Raw genomic sequence first — 16,408 nt, forward strand, 5'->3', positions numbered from 1 at the left:
GAAGCTACAAGCAATAAAACAGTCACTCAAGAATCTCGCGTGATCGTTATATTGAACGCACCGATTTAGTTAAGGTTTGACTACAACATACCATTTAATCTCCGAGATCATGAATATTCTAAATTGGTCCGGCAGTATGGGCTAAGCACAAGTTATTTTTTCACATGTGATAGACGTCTCCTAATCTTGACTTTGACGTTGTGGCTGCATTTCCATGCTACTGTTGCGTTCATTCAGGGATAATATTTTAAAAAGTACACAAACTCCGTGACCTTAGGAATACCTCTGTCATTCCATCGATACCCTTGGAGGGATGGTGAAAATGGAAAGCAATCTCCTGTAGGCCTGCAAAAATAAAAATCTTTAATTTCAGCTGTAATGCTGTTTCGTCAAATGTAATTGAGACAGGGGGAAATCACGAATTCCTAAAAATGTCAAATCTCTGAATGCAAAACGTTGTATGTCCTCAATCTTATAATCCTCCCCGAGATCTCATAGTACATCCCTTACCTTATTGTGCCATTGATATTCTCTGCATGCCAAATGAACAAATTTAGTTATACCTCCAATTTCTAACCAACTTCAGTGTTTCCCCTTACGCTGTTCAAAGTGCATCATCCCCGACCGATAAGCGAAAGGCATTGCTCTCATATAAGAAGAGAATTATTTTACTGCCGGGGCAAAAAGCAGCCCACGGGACCTTGTCACGTCATCGAACCTTGAAGGGAGAAAGGTCTCCCTCCCTCATTCGACATTGCAGGAAATAATATCAGAGAATGGCGTCTTACATGCACAGCGTTTCGTAAGTCAACCGTAAAACTATTCATATCTGAAGGGTATGGAATCTTACGTGCAGTATTACTAATATAGACAGCAACGCTTTACATGTAAATAATTGAATCATATCGGTTGGTTTTCAGTCACAGCCGAGGGCAATAAACAAATGTTCCAATTGTTTCCGATTAAAATTATAACCGACAAAGTGTTTCCTACGTCAAGGAAACACTTCTTTCTCTCTTTCAGTAATTAATTTAATTTCAAGTTGCAAAATAATGATCAAATCCAGCATTATCACGTACAGAAGGGCCGAAAGCATGACGCATTATGTTCTAATTTTCCCTCCATATTGCTTAGAAAGGGTATCAGAGTCACGTCTCAATGGTGTATAACAGGTTGCTTTTTTCATAAATCTGCCAATAGAATCACCGCCATGTCCGATGACCTTTCAACTTTTTGTCAGCAGTCACAGTATTGAGAATCTGTTCTCGTCTCAGTACCAAAACCATTTGCTTCAGAAAGGAAGTACCGGTATTTGAGTTTGGTGCAATATGCTCAGCTTCAGATTTTTTGAATAGAGAAGATGTAGTGTTATCCTCAAAAAATGAGCGAACACCAACTTCCCGAGTTACGTACCCGAACTACCATGAACATCATAAGCTATGTTCCTATCACACAGATAGAGGGCTCTTCTCTTCCACTTCTCGTCAGTGGGCTGGCCTCTTTGTCTATTTTCATTTATTCAATGACCCAGATGTTTTCAAATTAAAACATTTAACCACAGACAAGGAGTCTTTAACAGAAGCTTACTACAAATTTGTGTGGATTTTAAATTTTGCCTTAAATTTTAGATGATTGAAAGGGGAACGTCAATCGTCCCAGCAATCATAACTTTTGCTATCTGGGTTGTAGTGTTTTCTTCAGATCTCGGGAACGTTTGTCCTGGTGCGACTCTAAAACTCCCCTTTTTTAAAAATTCTTTTTTAGTTTCACCCTTGACAGACATCATTCATTTTTAGTTTGGTAAACTTTAAGATGCAGTGAAGAAATAGGGCATCAGATAACAGTTAATTTGCATTAGGTTTTTTATGTTGTTTTTTTTTAATTCAACACATATATTTTACCGGCGATAAAAATACTTCCGTTCTGGTAGTCATCCTCGATTTTTATTCGTTACTGTCGAATGCCTTCCATACAACATCACCTACCGACCGTGAAAGAAACCATCTCCCAACACTTCCGTTGAAAATTCCACGTTGTGTATAATCAACTTTAACCCTCAAAACTATATATGGAGCTATATATTTAGATTCTTTTAATATACTCTAAAAATAACACTACGCAAACTTCTGTAATTTGTGTCATTAGGAATAGCCAACTGACAGCATGGCAAAAGCTATCCGGGTTCCTATTCTTTTCCGACCCCGACGATAAATCTGAGTCCCTGGTTTTTAGGTCATAGCTAACGTTAGCTATGTTGGGTCTCATCGCCTCGGGCGTACATGTTAAACGGGTAGTTTTATGGCCAGCGTGAATTTTTTTCGGTGATTATTTTACCTTAGCAGGAAACGGCCAGTAGTTTTTGATACGTTTTTGCAATGGGCGTCTTGCTGTCGAAGCGACAATGCGTTGGAAATAAGACCTTTACTTTGCATCAAGAGCAGTTAGCGAGCTATGTGTTTTAATCGGGTGCATACAGAGATCATATATTTAGTTCTACCTCGTATTATGTCTGGAGTTTTGAGGCTCAACTTTGGATGCTCATTTTATGTCTATGTTGAGGTTGATTTCAGGGCGCAAGGCTTTTTCCTATTAGACTTACGATGACGAGCTGGCTCATCAGGATACAATTATATGAAAAGCGATGAAACTAAGTCTATATATAGTGTAGAAAATACGGTTTACACAGTGCGGAGGCCCTTCGTGTTCACTTATTTTCGAGGCCACCACCAATGTCACTTTTGGTTTGTCTTGGGGTGACTGAGAGCTGACCCTAAGATACATATCTGAAAAATATGCCCTATGAATTGACATACTCCGCTAATGACGAATGCATGGAAAGACTCGTGGTCAAAGTACGCTGGGCGTGCCATAAAAACAATTTTCTTCGTTGACTCGTACACAGCCCCCGATGAAGACGAAAGTCCACTGTAACGGCACATCACTGCTGCAGAGTAATCTAGCAATTTTAATTTATTTGTAAAACATAGTATCTTGTTATTGTTCTTGGTCCTTGATGTGTCGAAATACTATATACCTAGTATTAAACAACATAAGTTCCGTGTGTATAATTTTGTTCTAATGATAAGGTAGAACGGTATCGGGGATTAAGAGTCGGACTTTCAAATTTCTACAATTCTTTTCTGATCTACCACTAGTGAGGGTTCATTTTAAAGCTCTTGGAGACAGAAGAACTTTCACCGACTTAGTTTTCGAAAATTCAAAATTTTATTTTTCCCTCATAGGAATAGCGGCCATTTTGAAGTTTAAATATCACAAAATGTTGGGTACTTTGTATGGCTAATTACAAACTTTGCGCGGTGACCCCGATATTTATTGTTGATTTGGTTAGAGAATCGTTGAAAGTTTGATTCAGGAAAGTTTCAGCAAAAGTTTAATTTTTTTCACTTTCGGAGCGCATACTACCTGAAATCTATTCCGGACTAGAATTCATTTGTCAACGACAACATTGCATTTTATACACAAAGCATTGCGTTAACATAGCTAAAATTTTGCAGATCGACACAAGGTACCACAATAACGTATAACATTCGTTTTATGGAACAAAATTGATTAAAGTATTATCAAAAGTTACAGAGATTGTCCGTTCAAACTGTCTCTGTAGAACGCCTTCCACGATGTTTGTAGGACAAAATCGAAATGCAACTTAATATGTTGGAACTCTCGATGAATTATAGAAATGTCTTATGATCTCAGCTTGCATGTTACATCACGACTGGTGTTGTATTTTGGTCAAATCTCTCCTAGCTGTCTCTGTTTTATGTGCTATTGTGACCTTCGTCTATTGTGCCTCTGCAAGCATTACCCCCTGCAGACAGAGTGCAACCAAACTTGTACGAGTTGCAAATCAATTAGTTCTAGGCTGAACATCACCCAACATCTCCACTGATCTAAAATAATTGTTTATGCCACAAAGCGTGTAAATCACAGAAGCACTTTTAAATCGTCGCGTTTTTGTCTTAGGCGATGTGATTTTGTTATATTTTCTATGCTGTTTCGTAATCATGCAGTTCTTTTCTGTAATCTGTCATAATGGTTTGCACTTTTGTCAAGTGTTTTGCTAATCAGCGTGTCCGTAAGTGGCAGCTATTAGGAGGTTTTTCCGAGAATATGATAAACTAAAATAAAATTAAAGAATAGAAATACAATAAAAATAAAATAATATAAAATGATAAAAATACTATAAGCGTATTTTGGATAAACTTTACCCAAGATCCCCATGCGGTATTTATTGGGAAAGCGCCCCAGTAACAGTGACTAGTATGCCAGATGTAGTAGCTAAACAAGAAGACCAACTGAGAAAAAAGAATACCAATATTTGGCTGTATTTATTCACTCTATGTTGACAGGGACGACTCACAAAGAACAGTATGACGCAGGACTGACTCAACAGGTGGGTGCCTCGTGTCACCAGTGAGGGCGCCTTTGATCATAAGCCCGCCAGCTGAGAACGATCAATAAAACTACTGAATCCGCGTCATGTAATAAATATCATAAATATCCAAATAAATATTGAAATCAAGATAATATATTATGAACTCTTCGAATAATACATGAAAATCAGTGATTTCCTGTGTAATAAATAATATATGACCTGTAGCTAGTAAATAAACGTAAACTGGCAAAATGATTATGGAAAGGTATAATATGTATCTCATTTGAAGTTTCCCCCGCGTTTTCTTATCACACAAATACTCAGGTAGTATGACTTTGCCTTAATAAATAAGGATTTTTTTCTTCAAAAAATATTATAAATACTTTTAAAAAACAGGTGATAGATATGTACAATAACCAGAAGGCACATCGCATGAAACGTTTCTCTGATTTGCAAGGAAGGTTTTCAGTGTTTGTGCTGTGCCGTCAGCTGGGTGTACCCCCAGTCAGTGGACATGTTACAAGCCGGGAACTGATAGTGTGGAGACCTGGTAAATGACGGAGTGGTTACTTGTGAATGGAAGTGCAACATGGCGGGCGGCATGAGCACCGGCCCGCAGGTAGTTATCGGGATGTCGGGGCGGCTGAGAGTGCGATGATGAGGAAAAGTGGCGTCGTGTGAGGTCATGCATGGCGTCATGGCGGTCAGTTTGGTGACGGCAGGTGTCTCGCATAGTTTCTTATTTGGTGGTAGCACCTGTGCTGCTGTCGGGGCGCATGTTTTCATGGGCGACGATGCGATGTTGCCTGTTGTCGTGCCGGGGATAGGTGACGTCACTGTGGACGGCTGTGTGATCATTGAAGTTGCTGAACTTGAACTTCCTGTGGATGAGGACATCAGGTGCTTGTTGATGCTATCTGAAAGAGATGGTAGAAATATCTCTATAAACCAATGACCCTACTTTTTCTGGGTTCTATGTCGAAACCTTCGCAATAAGGATCAACTTAAACCATTTTCAACAACAGCGCCGCCAACATTACTACAGGGAAAGCAACCCCCTCAGCGGAGGACGTCAATTTCCATAGGAACTAATTAACTGCCCTTTATGGATAGTGTAGTCACGCTTCGGGCGACTGCGGCAAACAATCCTCACAGGATGAAATTTTCATTTGCTTCTAAAGCTGTACACACCATTATGTGGACAATGATAAAAGTCTGAAGACAAGCGGGGAAAAAATTACCATACATTTTGAGCACACAATCGTACAATATATCAAATTTCAGCGGGTAAATGGGGGAGACATTATCTGAGAGTGTCTGAGCTCGATTTTTCCCCGCTGCCTACTCATAATACGGAAATCTTATCTGCGCGTTGAATGCAAGCGTTATCTTTTAAGGGCATGGTCTGGGTTCATTAAAGCCGGCGTTGATTGGTGACAATTATCGCAGTGGGTGATTACTTGATTTATCGTTATATGCTGACATCTAATGAAATTAATTACATTTGATAAACTAGACAAAGGAGGCGATTATAATAACTCTGCAGAACACAATTTGCCGTATGATAGAACCGAATGAATCTCATATCGACATGATCAACTGTTAATTATATAATTCCAATGTAAATTATTGTTTACATGTGTTAGGTTATTTTTCTGTCGTCTTGACTGTTTTAAGCATTCAGCCCATGCTGTTTTGTTTAACTGATTGAAAATTTTGATTTTTTTTCAGTCAATATACTCATCCACGACAGTGACACCCACAAGTCTGTCACGATTATGCAACTGGTAATGAACATACGTCCGCCCACAAAACGCTGCCCAATAAACTCCCACACAAACGAAATTCTATCTTAGATTAAATAACTGAGTAAGAACATAATTTTCAATGAAACCTAGAGTAAATGTGTCGTGTTACAAACGAATTTGACGATGTGCAAATTCGTTGATGGTTTACACTCGAGGTGCGATGTTGCTCAATGTTTATTGTTTGACATTAAAATACGTTGTGTACAAATTTAAAGGCCTTTGACTTAAGAAAAAAAACGCGCAAGCGTGTAACAGCTCCATATGTCGCGACTTCGGGTATCGGCAGCTCTGTACGGGATTAAAATCAACATAAAAGCGTTGGTAGATTTGCTGTATTTGATACAGGCTCATAAATAGCCCATCCTCCCCCCTCCCCCCTCCGAGAATTTCAGTTGATTTCAGTCTCCACCGGGTTCAGAGCGATGTTTATAGAAACAGGTTGAGGGTCGCCGACACCACCGCCGCCAACAACCGCCACAGCGCAATGTCGTTCTCTATGCAAAGGCGAGCACACGCACTTTGCGTCAGACAATGAATAAAAGAAAATCAATATTGATAAGGTTTAACAAATTGATTTGAAGTGCTGTTTATCTAAGTAATAGTGTAATGATAAAACCAGCTAATGAAACCGCATAATTATTGTCAGAACGGGTTACAGTTATAGGTACTATGCGCCACCTGCATCGGGCTTCGGGGAAAATCTCTCGGGGAAAAGACCACAAAGAAGGCAAATTTGAATTTCTACAAGGCTCGACATACTCCGAGAAGGCGTACTTCGTTGAAACGAGGGGAGTTACATTTTATTTTCCGACGAAACGCTGCCGATTTTGCATCCATTGAACGTCTTCGGTCGACGCTGCGATCAGAAAACGAGTCTTTATTGATATTATTTAAATCCGTGAAAAAAAACAGTTCGTTTTAACAAGATCGCGATAACCCAGCTGCTGAGGCCGCTGATATCAGCCGAAAGACCCTGGGGCTCACTTTTTTGTGTGACTTATAATCAGCTCTTCAGGTTTTATCCTTAGCAATATTATCACAAACATCGCAGGCAAATTCATTACTTCACAAGTGGCTTTTTGAATTCTGCGTCTTGTCTCTAAAGCATTTACGATGGAGATGCAGCGTCGATTTTTATTTCAATGTATACGTTATCGCTCTTATTTGGATTAATTTGGACGCATTCAGTTTCATTTTCACTGCCATCGACATAATTATCCAAAACATTAGGCCCACTCTTTCAGAACTTATACACTCATATTGTATTCCTACAAATCTATTATATCGTTGATTTGTGATCGTCAGGGGACTTCAGTCTGCTCTAAATCATTAGGCTTCGCCTCACTCACAATCTTTACGGCGCTATGCATACAGTTCTGTACGACCCTGCCTCTCAACGTTTCGCCAGCGCAAATTTATATGAAAAACTTCGAGTTTTGGATGCCAGGCGATCTAAAAAAAACCCGTTGTTTTTCCGATGACAATCTTTCGCGCACAACCCTTTTTGAAATTTACTGTCGGTAACAAAGTTCAAAAAAGTGCGCATAACAGCGGGCGAAACTTTTGTTCAATGGCGACGGGGAAACAGCTCTTCAAACTTTCTGCTGATTGCGGGGTACCAAAGCGGCAAAAAATATTGACGTTCAAATATAATTGAACAAACAAACAAACAAACAAACGGCTACCTCGTGACCAAGATGTCACATACAGGCAGTTACCAGCATATTAAAGGAAGATTTATGTTATGTTTTGCTCGGGTTCGCTCCGTCTCGATGAACTGTTTGCTTTTCCGATTAAATTCACCATGATCACGGAGCGGAATGAACCGTGCGACGACACTAAAGAGCGCTCAACTATTTAACCCGTACGTCATCGTACCGATCGGGTCAAATTAAAGGAGGTTTAGAATTCTAACAATTTTTCTCACAAATAGAAAAAGTGTATCCACTGAATGTACTGTATATATATCTATGTATATTTAAAAAAGACGAGTCGAGACGCGACTCTTTGCAAAATCCGTAACATTCACGTGTTCCTTTTAGTTAACCATTAGTAATATTTTAAGATTTCGGAGAGCCGAGGACGATCGTAAGCGGGAGCAAAATAACAGAACACGGTTTTTGATTTTTTACCTTTAGTAGTGGCATGCCAATCATGTTCGCTTGCTGGTCGTTTCCTTTTGAGGCAGTCGCCCGTAGTCCGTTTGTCGTCCATGCTGCAGTTGGTTGAAACCGGTGAGCCTGCTGTCAGTGACGTCACGCTGGACAGCGCCATGGAGTTGCTGGGGATGATGCTGGATGCAGAGGCCACCTGCTGGTTGAGGATGTCCTCGATGGAATGCGATCGGTTGGCGCTCAGTCGGAGCATAGTCGGAATTGAGTCCAGCGTGGGTTTCTGTGGCGTCGGAGCGGGAAGCGAAGGGACTGGTAGCTGGTTGTGGACTAATTCCTGTCGAATGAACATTCATGAAGCCGTAAAAATTGACGCTTAAACCGCAGACACACATAGTGTTTTCGCAGCAGATACTTGCGAAGCAGATATTGGTCAGACTGGATAATAAAAAATTCATACGCATATTGTAGAGACTCGACTGTCCGTTCCGATACGTTGTCTCGTGGGTTTCTCTACCATGTGCTGTGATTAGCTTTATATCAAAATTCTTAAATGTGTACATGTATGTTTCACCGTATTGATCCAAACATTACCGGCTTGTTTGATACGAATCGGATTTAACTAAATGAATACTAGTATAAGGCGTGGCCGTCATTACAGACCAAAGGTACAATCAAAATTTAAAAAAACATACGATACTGTGAACGAATGTTTTGTTGAGTGTATAAAACTTAGTCAGCAGTGATAAATGCTCCGAAGAATTATAGAAACCGATTCGGAAGCAAAATCGTTTATAGACCGAAGCAACATGTTTAATCAATGCGGCATGCAGTGTACGGTAAAAACCACTGCAAGTCCCATGTTCAAACGAGGGCATTGTAATCCTTTTGGGAGCTCTATGCCATTTGCCGTTTTAAGATATTTACGCATTGTTGATGTTGTGGTTCTCTGAGAATCCAATAAAACACAAGACACTGATCAAGAATTTATCCGTCAATTAGACGGAAAAGATGCGTTGATTGTTTTCAGAGAGTACTTCCTGTTTTCTGTACCAGCGAGCTGAACATTTTAACAGCATTAGAACTTGACTTGTAGAATGTTATTATTCATCAAATCATTAGAGATATGCTTTATGCATAAGATCATTTTGTACCCCGACAAAAGTGAATAAAACAGGAAGGTCCTGGAAAAAAAACGAAGGGAAACAGTGAAAATTGCTTACATTATCGGCTATATTATTTGTGGTGTTACGTAATATCCGGTTTATCGAGCTGACGCTTGGGATTGTGTTTTCATCACAGACTCTCTCTTGAAGCAGTTTGTCGCGGATTTCCCAAGCAAAGATGGAGGGGTTCTCTTGCTTATATTGCAGTATCTTCCTTACAACGAGCGGCGTTGCAACCTGCAATGCGAAGTCATACACAGAAAGAGACCGTGAATTTCCATCTTCCGTGCGCGTAAGTTGCGGTAGAATGTAGCAGGCCACAGACGGCAAAAAGTCGATACAAGTCAGAATGGGGATTTCTGTTTCAAAGCGCCAGTAATGCAAACTTTCAATGATTTTTTTTATTATTTTTATTTCATATATCAATTGCAACTTCTTATTCTACTCCCCAAAGAATGTCGAAACGCCCACTATTTAGTTTGTTAACTTGTCGTTTATTTGTGAAATGAATTGTTATTGTTTACATATGAATTCTAGTCCGGACACAATGTCAGTTTTTCAACAAAAACACATTGAATGTAGTTTACAACCGTGAGGGCTGAGTTGACAAGCTGAATACTGTGTATATCAACATGCTTTTGGGAGAAGAACAAGGAATTATGGTTCACATTCAAAATAAAAATGGTGAAAATAACATCAAAAGTTAAGCATTACCAGCCTTAGGCACAGTATGATGTGTCGTTACATGTAAAGCAGTGGTCACGGATGACACAAAGCGAGGCGATCAAAGAAATTTTCCTACAAAAAGTGTTGCATGGATCTACGTCATCGACGTTTTCGAAACGGAATCTGACGTGAATCAAGTCACGAATCTTTTCTTTTTAAAAACGTTCAGCAAGTCTTAAGCGGATAGAGGGGTGTCGTATGATGCCGACGTCATTACTAGACAAGAAAAACGGTAAAAGAATACCATTGAGTTGATTTTCGAGTATTAAATTTATGTATTTTTTTCTAGATAGGGGTGAATGATGAAGTGAGGCGAACGCTCAGTTTTTGTGAAGCATGAAATGAATAGGAAAATGCATAAATAAATAAAAATTTTAAACCAAGTCATGTTCGTATATGAATTTAAAGAAAAATCAAAATATTATTGAATCACCTTTGGCTTGCTTCCTCCGATGTTTCCGGGGCGGATTGAGCCAGTCTCGTAGTATCGGGTCAGTATCTTGCTTACGCATCCATGCGAAACCAGCAACTGCCTGGATATATCGCACGGTCGGACGCCGAGATGGGCCAGCTCGACGATGCGGGCACGGACGAAATCTGGCAAGGGCCGACCGTTGACGAAAACACCCCCGAGTTGGTTGACTCCAGCTTGGCCTACGAGCAGCATTGCGGGAGAGCGATAAAGAAAAGAACTTAGTTTACACACACACAAAAAAAACAGGGATCGAATTAAATGTAGATCCAGAATCAAAGAGGGGTACAAAATGTTTGTATGTCAGATCTAGCGCAAGTAATTCTTGAAATGTGTTAACCGAAGTCAGCCAGCTGCCCAAAAGAAACAAAGACTTTTCTCAAATGTTGTTCTGCGGTTCGCCATCAATTACCATAAGCTGCCTGAAAAAAAAAGTCTAACGCCACTCGCGTTGGAACGCATTACTGCAGATCGGGGCAGTGCTCTGAATGCTAATAGCACAACAAACGACGCAATAAATCTTTTGTGAAATTTGTCTTTGTTTAGACTAACTCTCTATTTGTTTTGTTCCAAGTTGTCCACGATAGAGTGATATCGTTCTCAATTGTCACGAGTACATGGGGACCTTAGTCTTTCGTTTTTGTCGAGCGGCCCTTATCAGATCGGGATCTGATTTGTGATATTCGCCTGAACAACAAACACGATACATATCTCGCTGACAAAAAGTATGATGGGCTTGCTGAACTGAAATCACCCGCTAGCGATCGATCACTTAACAAAATCCAATAACTCTTACTTTTCTTTAAAGAAAACACACACACACAAAATTTGTCAAGTTGCTTGAGCTGGGGGACCTGCGCATTGCATTAATTGATCTGTATGGACGTCGCCCCGGGTTAAAACTTGGCGGTTCAAAAGTCTGTCACTGGCTCTGCAGCGCACGCGCCGTATATACCGTCCTTCGCTAACCCAGAGTATAAGCGTCCCCAATCTTTGTAGTTTGAGATCGAGGGAGAGGAAGAAAAACTCAGTCAGGGAGAAAATAGGAAGCGGTACCTTTATTGAGACTTATGGGGGAATGCTACGCTTGTTGCCGAATGTGTCAGCGACCTAAAACTGGAATCTTTTACGGCCACCTGTAAGACAGGCGGCCGTTCGTGAAGGAAGGATTACCCCCGCACAGAAATAAGAGAAGGATGGGCACATGCACGTCGATAACTCTGGAACCCCAGGAAATATACGATCAACAGGGTTGACAGACCTTTGTTCTCCGTTCTGCCCATTCCGAAGATGGCTGAACGATTACTTTTTCCGCGTCGTCGTCGCGCTTCAACATCTCTATCTCCAGCGCTTAAATGAATATGTATTACTTTTTAATACGCTAACGTTCGTGTACGCGCCGAGCGATATGACGAGTCCTTTCCTGCAAATGTTGACTTTGTTTGGCTCACGAAATACTGTACCCAAACATGAATGCTGTCTTCAATTTTCTTTTATTGGAGCAAGTTTTTTTTCGTTGGTTGGTTGGTCGGTAATGAAGGAAAATAAACATTTTTGAAACAAAACTAACGAAGAACGATTGGAATGATATCTCACGAAATCAAGCGAATTACACGCGGAAGTCCCCTAGTTGAAGCCACGGACATCCGTCCCGTCGAATAACATTATTTCAAATCGAGGGCGATGAAATTTATAGAAAGGATACATGAAAAGAGAAATGTTCAGTGTCTTGTGGTATAGGGATGTAATTTTAGTTCTTGTTTTACATATTTAGTTTACAATTTCATAGGTTCCACTAGTATGATATGTATTAGTCTAATGACCCGATCATGTGTCACTGTGGCGTCCCACGCTTGTGATCACGGCTGCGATGACTTCTTTTTTGAGTATTGAGGCAAATGTGTTATTGGCCGAAACTTCGAAGACAACCTTCGCTCGAGCTCTCATCCGAAACAGCGAGCGCTCCTCGACTAACCCTTTGACGACACTCCGACATTCTGACGACAGTCTCACCCTTTTGCGACCCAGCTTCACGCCTTGCTATCTCTCGAGGGCTTTTCACACCGTGTCCAGCCCGACAGATTAATATGCTGACAATTACTATGTACGGACAACAGTCAGACTTCAAGAGAGAGGCTGAGGTGCCGATTTTAAACGGTTTTTTTTGTAAATCTAGCATGAGGAAACGCGCCTGCAGAAATTGCACTGAGCATCACCTCCCGATGTTCATTCAAGGCGCTGTATCGCCGATCTACATTATTGTAGTCTGAAGGTGAGCATGACAAAGACAAAAGATTGTAACAATATGCGGGCCAAATAATCTGCTCGATCTATCACTTAGCATGGTGTTTGAAGACACCGCACTCACTCAAGCATATGTGGGAGCAGATCAATCAGTATAAATGCCTTTTTTTTTCCATTACTACCGCCCTCTGTGGCAAGCTTTGAGGCGAAAAATTTGAAGCTGCGGAGATATTTAAGTTGGAAGTTTACCGGTCGATTTGTCGGCCTGAACTTACCTGTGTGTGGCATAACTTTCCTTCCGTTTTCACGTTCACCTTGGGGAGCAGAACAAAGAAAAATCATGTAAATTCGAGCACGGAGGTACCAGCGATTAGACCTCCAAGAGAAGAGGGTTAAATACAATGAATATAGTTTTGCCCTTTTTAAAATTGATATTTAAATCGTAGGAACATTTGCATAATGTGGCTACGAGTCCTGTCTGGTTGACCACAGCTCACTTGACCGATAAACTTGCACAGTTACACGTCACGCCGTGTTCACGGTGCCGTTATATGTAGCAAGCGTGGAGAAATTCCGCTCACCAAACCATGCATCAAACCGACACCAGGGTTTCACATATGGCTGGGCACTAGTATTGACTGTATCAAATTTCAGAGCCAACCATCCATATCCGATGGAGAATCGGTTTTGCACTGTACATACAGCGTGCCTAGTAGCCTCCGATGCAGCACTCGTCCCATTATAAAACGTCACACAGGCTGAACTGCCCGCTCACATAAAGATTGACATCCACCTTAACATCGTGACGTCATCCAGCTGTGTAACACTGGTAGCGATTTCATTTTTTCCATTTCATTTTCATTCCCGGTGTTCAAAACATTTAGGACAGACTATTAATGACTTAACAGTCAATCGGCGAAAAATAAGTTATGGCACTTCGTTTTTCTTAGCTCGTTGAGCAAATCACAACGCGGTGCTATTCGACCTAAACACCGGTATAGGGGCGCAATTGTGGTATTGACAGTGCTACTCGTAAAATGAACGGCAAATCCCCTGTAAAGTATGCGACATAGAAAAAAAAATGACATACACATATGTTAAGTTTGGGTTTTTGTAAGACTGAAAAGGAAATCTTTTACATGCTCAGCCGGCCTTTACTGTGCAGTAAAAGTGCGTATCAAAACTAATAACTTGACATGAATGCCGAGCTCTGTTTTCTTGTCTTCCTGACCGGCGTGGAACTGCAGCTGCACTGTTCCTGCAGATGAGACGGCGATTTCCTCTCTGATGGAGCCAAAAGCGGAGCTTGAACGTTTATTAATGCCAAATGAGCTTGTTGGACACTAATAGGAACTTAAGATAGAGAGTGGTCCTTTTGAATTAATGGTTCGTCCGGATGAGATATTAGATTTGGCAAATTGTGTGTGACACATAATGGGGAGGGGGTGCTCCTTTAGCAAAATGCTACAAGTACATCGCCATTCATTGTGACGCAAGCACCATGAATGTCAATTGGATGCGAATCGCGGCAGTGGCCGGGTGTGGGCTAGAAATACAGTGCAGATACAGACAGGATGGTCAGAAAGGGGGGGGAATACAAATAATGGATATAGGCATTCTTTTAGGAATATTGCAGATGTGTTAACTCACTTCACCCTCCGTAATTTGAGAGGTGACCTTCCATAGACGATCGGATCAAAAACGGCGCCAGTAGTCGATGTGGTGGTATAGCACGTCAAGCCCTAAGCCCTGAGTGCAGGGCAATTTACCGAGAGATGTATCCGTATTTCATTGCTCTTCAAATCCCCCCTCACCAAAACATCATTTCTCTTTGTAATAGAGAGCAAAAATAGGGAACCGCTCGTAGAGGCCGCGCCCAAGTCATCGTGACATTTACGAAGACGGTCAATTGACGCTTCTGTTCCCCAACGTCGTTGAAATCGATGGTCACTCGGCGTAGGTCGTATGAATGTGCGCAAATGGCACGTGTTAAGGTGATGGGTATTTCCATGTCTGTTTCAGAGAATTGAACAACAACAAGTAGGCTGATGAAAAGAGGAGAATGTCGACATATCTCATTATTATTCATTGCGTCGCCAGTAAAAGATAAACCTGTTTAATGTCCATTTCAAAGGGTCGAACAAAAACGTCGGAACTATTCAGCCATGATCGAGTATTCACCAACACCGTTACATTGACTTGGCATTTTTCGACTCAAAGGTGGATCAAAAAGAAACGATAAAATCGTATAGTGCTTTTAAAAGTGTTCAAAAAGAGTAATGAGATTTTGAACTCGGTCGAGTTTAGGAAGATGAGAGATGAAAGTTCGCTGAAGGAAAGCTATCATTTATTAAGGCCTATGACACGTCATATCAGATGTAGAACAAAGCGTCTTTACAGTCGACTATTACTAAGATGGTAAAGGCTGGTATGCTCTCGGAAATATTACTGTCAGAAGCAAGATGATGGCCAGTTCATGGACGATCCTGACTAGACTCTGCAATTTCGCAAAATCGGAGCTCGGTCCCAAAATTTCTTCACGGGGCGGCAGTTATGCAATTCTAGCTTTTTCCCTCTAGCTCCTACGGGTTTCTAAATCGAAGATGATGTTTTACATGAAGACATGTTATCAAGGGTGGAGCGCAGTGTTAGTATTGCAAACCATATAACTAAATGCCAGCCCGCCACTCGATATTTCTACGTAATTGAAACTGGAACGCGGAATACAGAATTCTGATATTCACGTTCGCCCATCAACTTGTTATCTCTCTGCGCAACAATTTTAATAGAGTAAATTCTGACCATAGAGGCCGTCGTCTTATGTCGTGTGTATTATCGTAGTAGTGAGTTTAAAAGTAAGTCAATTTTTCATACGACAGCAGGGGAGAGATAACTTTTGTGACCTATCGCGAACTTGAAGTGTTAAGAAAAACACAAGACTTAAAAATAATAGTTAGCTGAGAAATGACAATGTCTGACATCGGGAATTTTTGTAATATCCACGGCGTAACGGTATTTTTTTTTTTTTTCAAGAAAGCAGTGAAGAGTGAAGAAAAGATGCGTAAATATTGGCACGTACCTTTGAGAATGACCACGTTTACGCAGAGTGCTTCCAGAAGTGGCAGCAACAGTCGCAGCTTCACTGATCTCCGAAGCCGAACAGAATCTCGAATGTGTGCGTTCAAGTGATACAGGCGATTAAGAGGCGAAGCACCTGCGCCGATCTTACGGCACCTTTTAAACGCTCCACGGCGCATGCCCAATAAGGAGCTCTGGCGGATATCCGGAGTAGTGGCGAAACAGTCATAAAGCACTTTTCATACTTTTATGAACGGAACCAATAATGTGTTTCCACGCTCGGCCTTCATTATGTGACTTTCGGCTTTAATAATACATGTTTAGGTTGTGGATGAATACAGCTGCCATACCGTGTTGAACATACTCAATGGAAGGTTTTCCTGTGCGCTATCCAAATTCAAAAATGATCG

At 41.0% G+C, this 16,408-nt stretch overlaps 1 protein-coding gene across 1 annotated transcript; it reads right to left on the reverse strand.

The window, feature by feature from the left end:
• Positions 1–4,327: 4,327 nt before the first annotated feature.
• LOC139135017 (paired box protein Pax-5-like) lies at positions 4,328–16,202 on the reverse strand. Its single transcript, XM_070702179.1, has 6 exons — positions 16,000–16,202; positions 13,196–13,234; positions 10,638–10,858; positions 9,536–9,715; positions 8,334–8,649; positions 4,328–5,310 (listed from the first exon to the last, which is right to left on the reverse strand). Exons 1-6 carry the CDS (start codon positions 16,175–16,177, stop codon positions 4,859–4,861), a joined length of 1,386 nt encoding a protein of 461 aa, XP_070558280.1. The 5' UTR covers positions 16,178–16,202; the 3' UTR covers positions 4,328–4,858.
• Between the last annotated feature and the right edge of the window lie 206 nt (positions 16,203–16,408).

Source organism: Ptychodera flava, chromosome 6 (genome assembly GCF_041260155.1).
Source record: "Ptychodera flava strain L36383 chromosome 6, AS_Pfla_20210202, whole genome shotgun sequence".
Taxonomy (NCBI): domain Eukaryota; kingdom Metazoa; phylum Hemichordata; class Enteropneusta; family Ptychoderidae; genus Ptychodera; species Ptychodera flava.

Bases quoted from the DNA above. Each gene is read 5' to 3' on its own strand.
- LOC139135017 (XM_070702179.1), bottom strand. From the start codon at position 16,177: ATGCGCCGTGGAGCGTTTAAAAGGTGCCGTAAGATCGGCGCAGGTGCT. The intron at 13,235-15,999 runs GTACGTGCCAAT...CTGCTCCCCAAG, and splicing joins AAACGTGGTCATTCTCAAAG to GTGAACGTGAAAACGGAAGG. The intron at 9,716-10,637 runs GTGATTCAATAA...TTCGCATTGCAG, and splicing joins TCGGAGGAAGCAAGCCAAAG to GTTGCAACGCCGCTCGTTGT.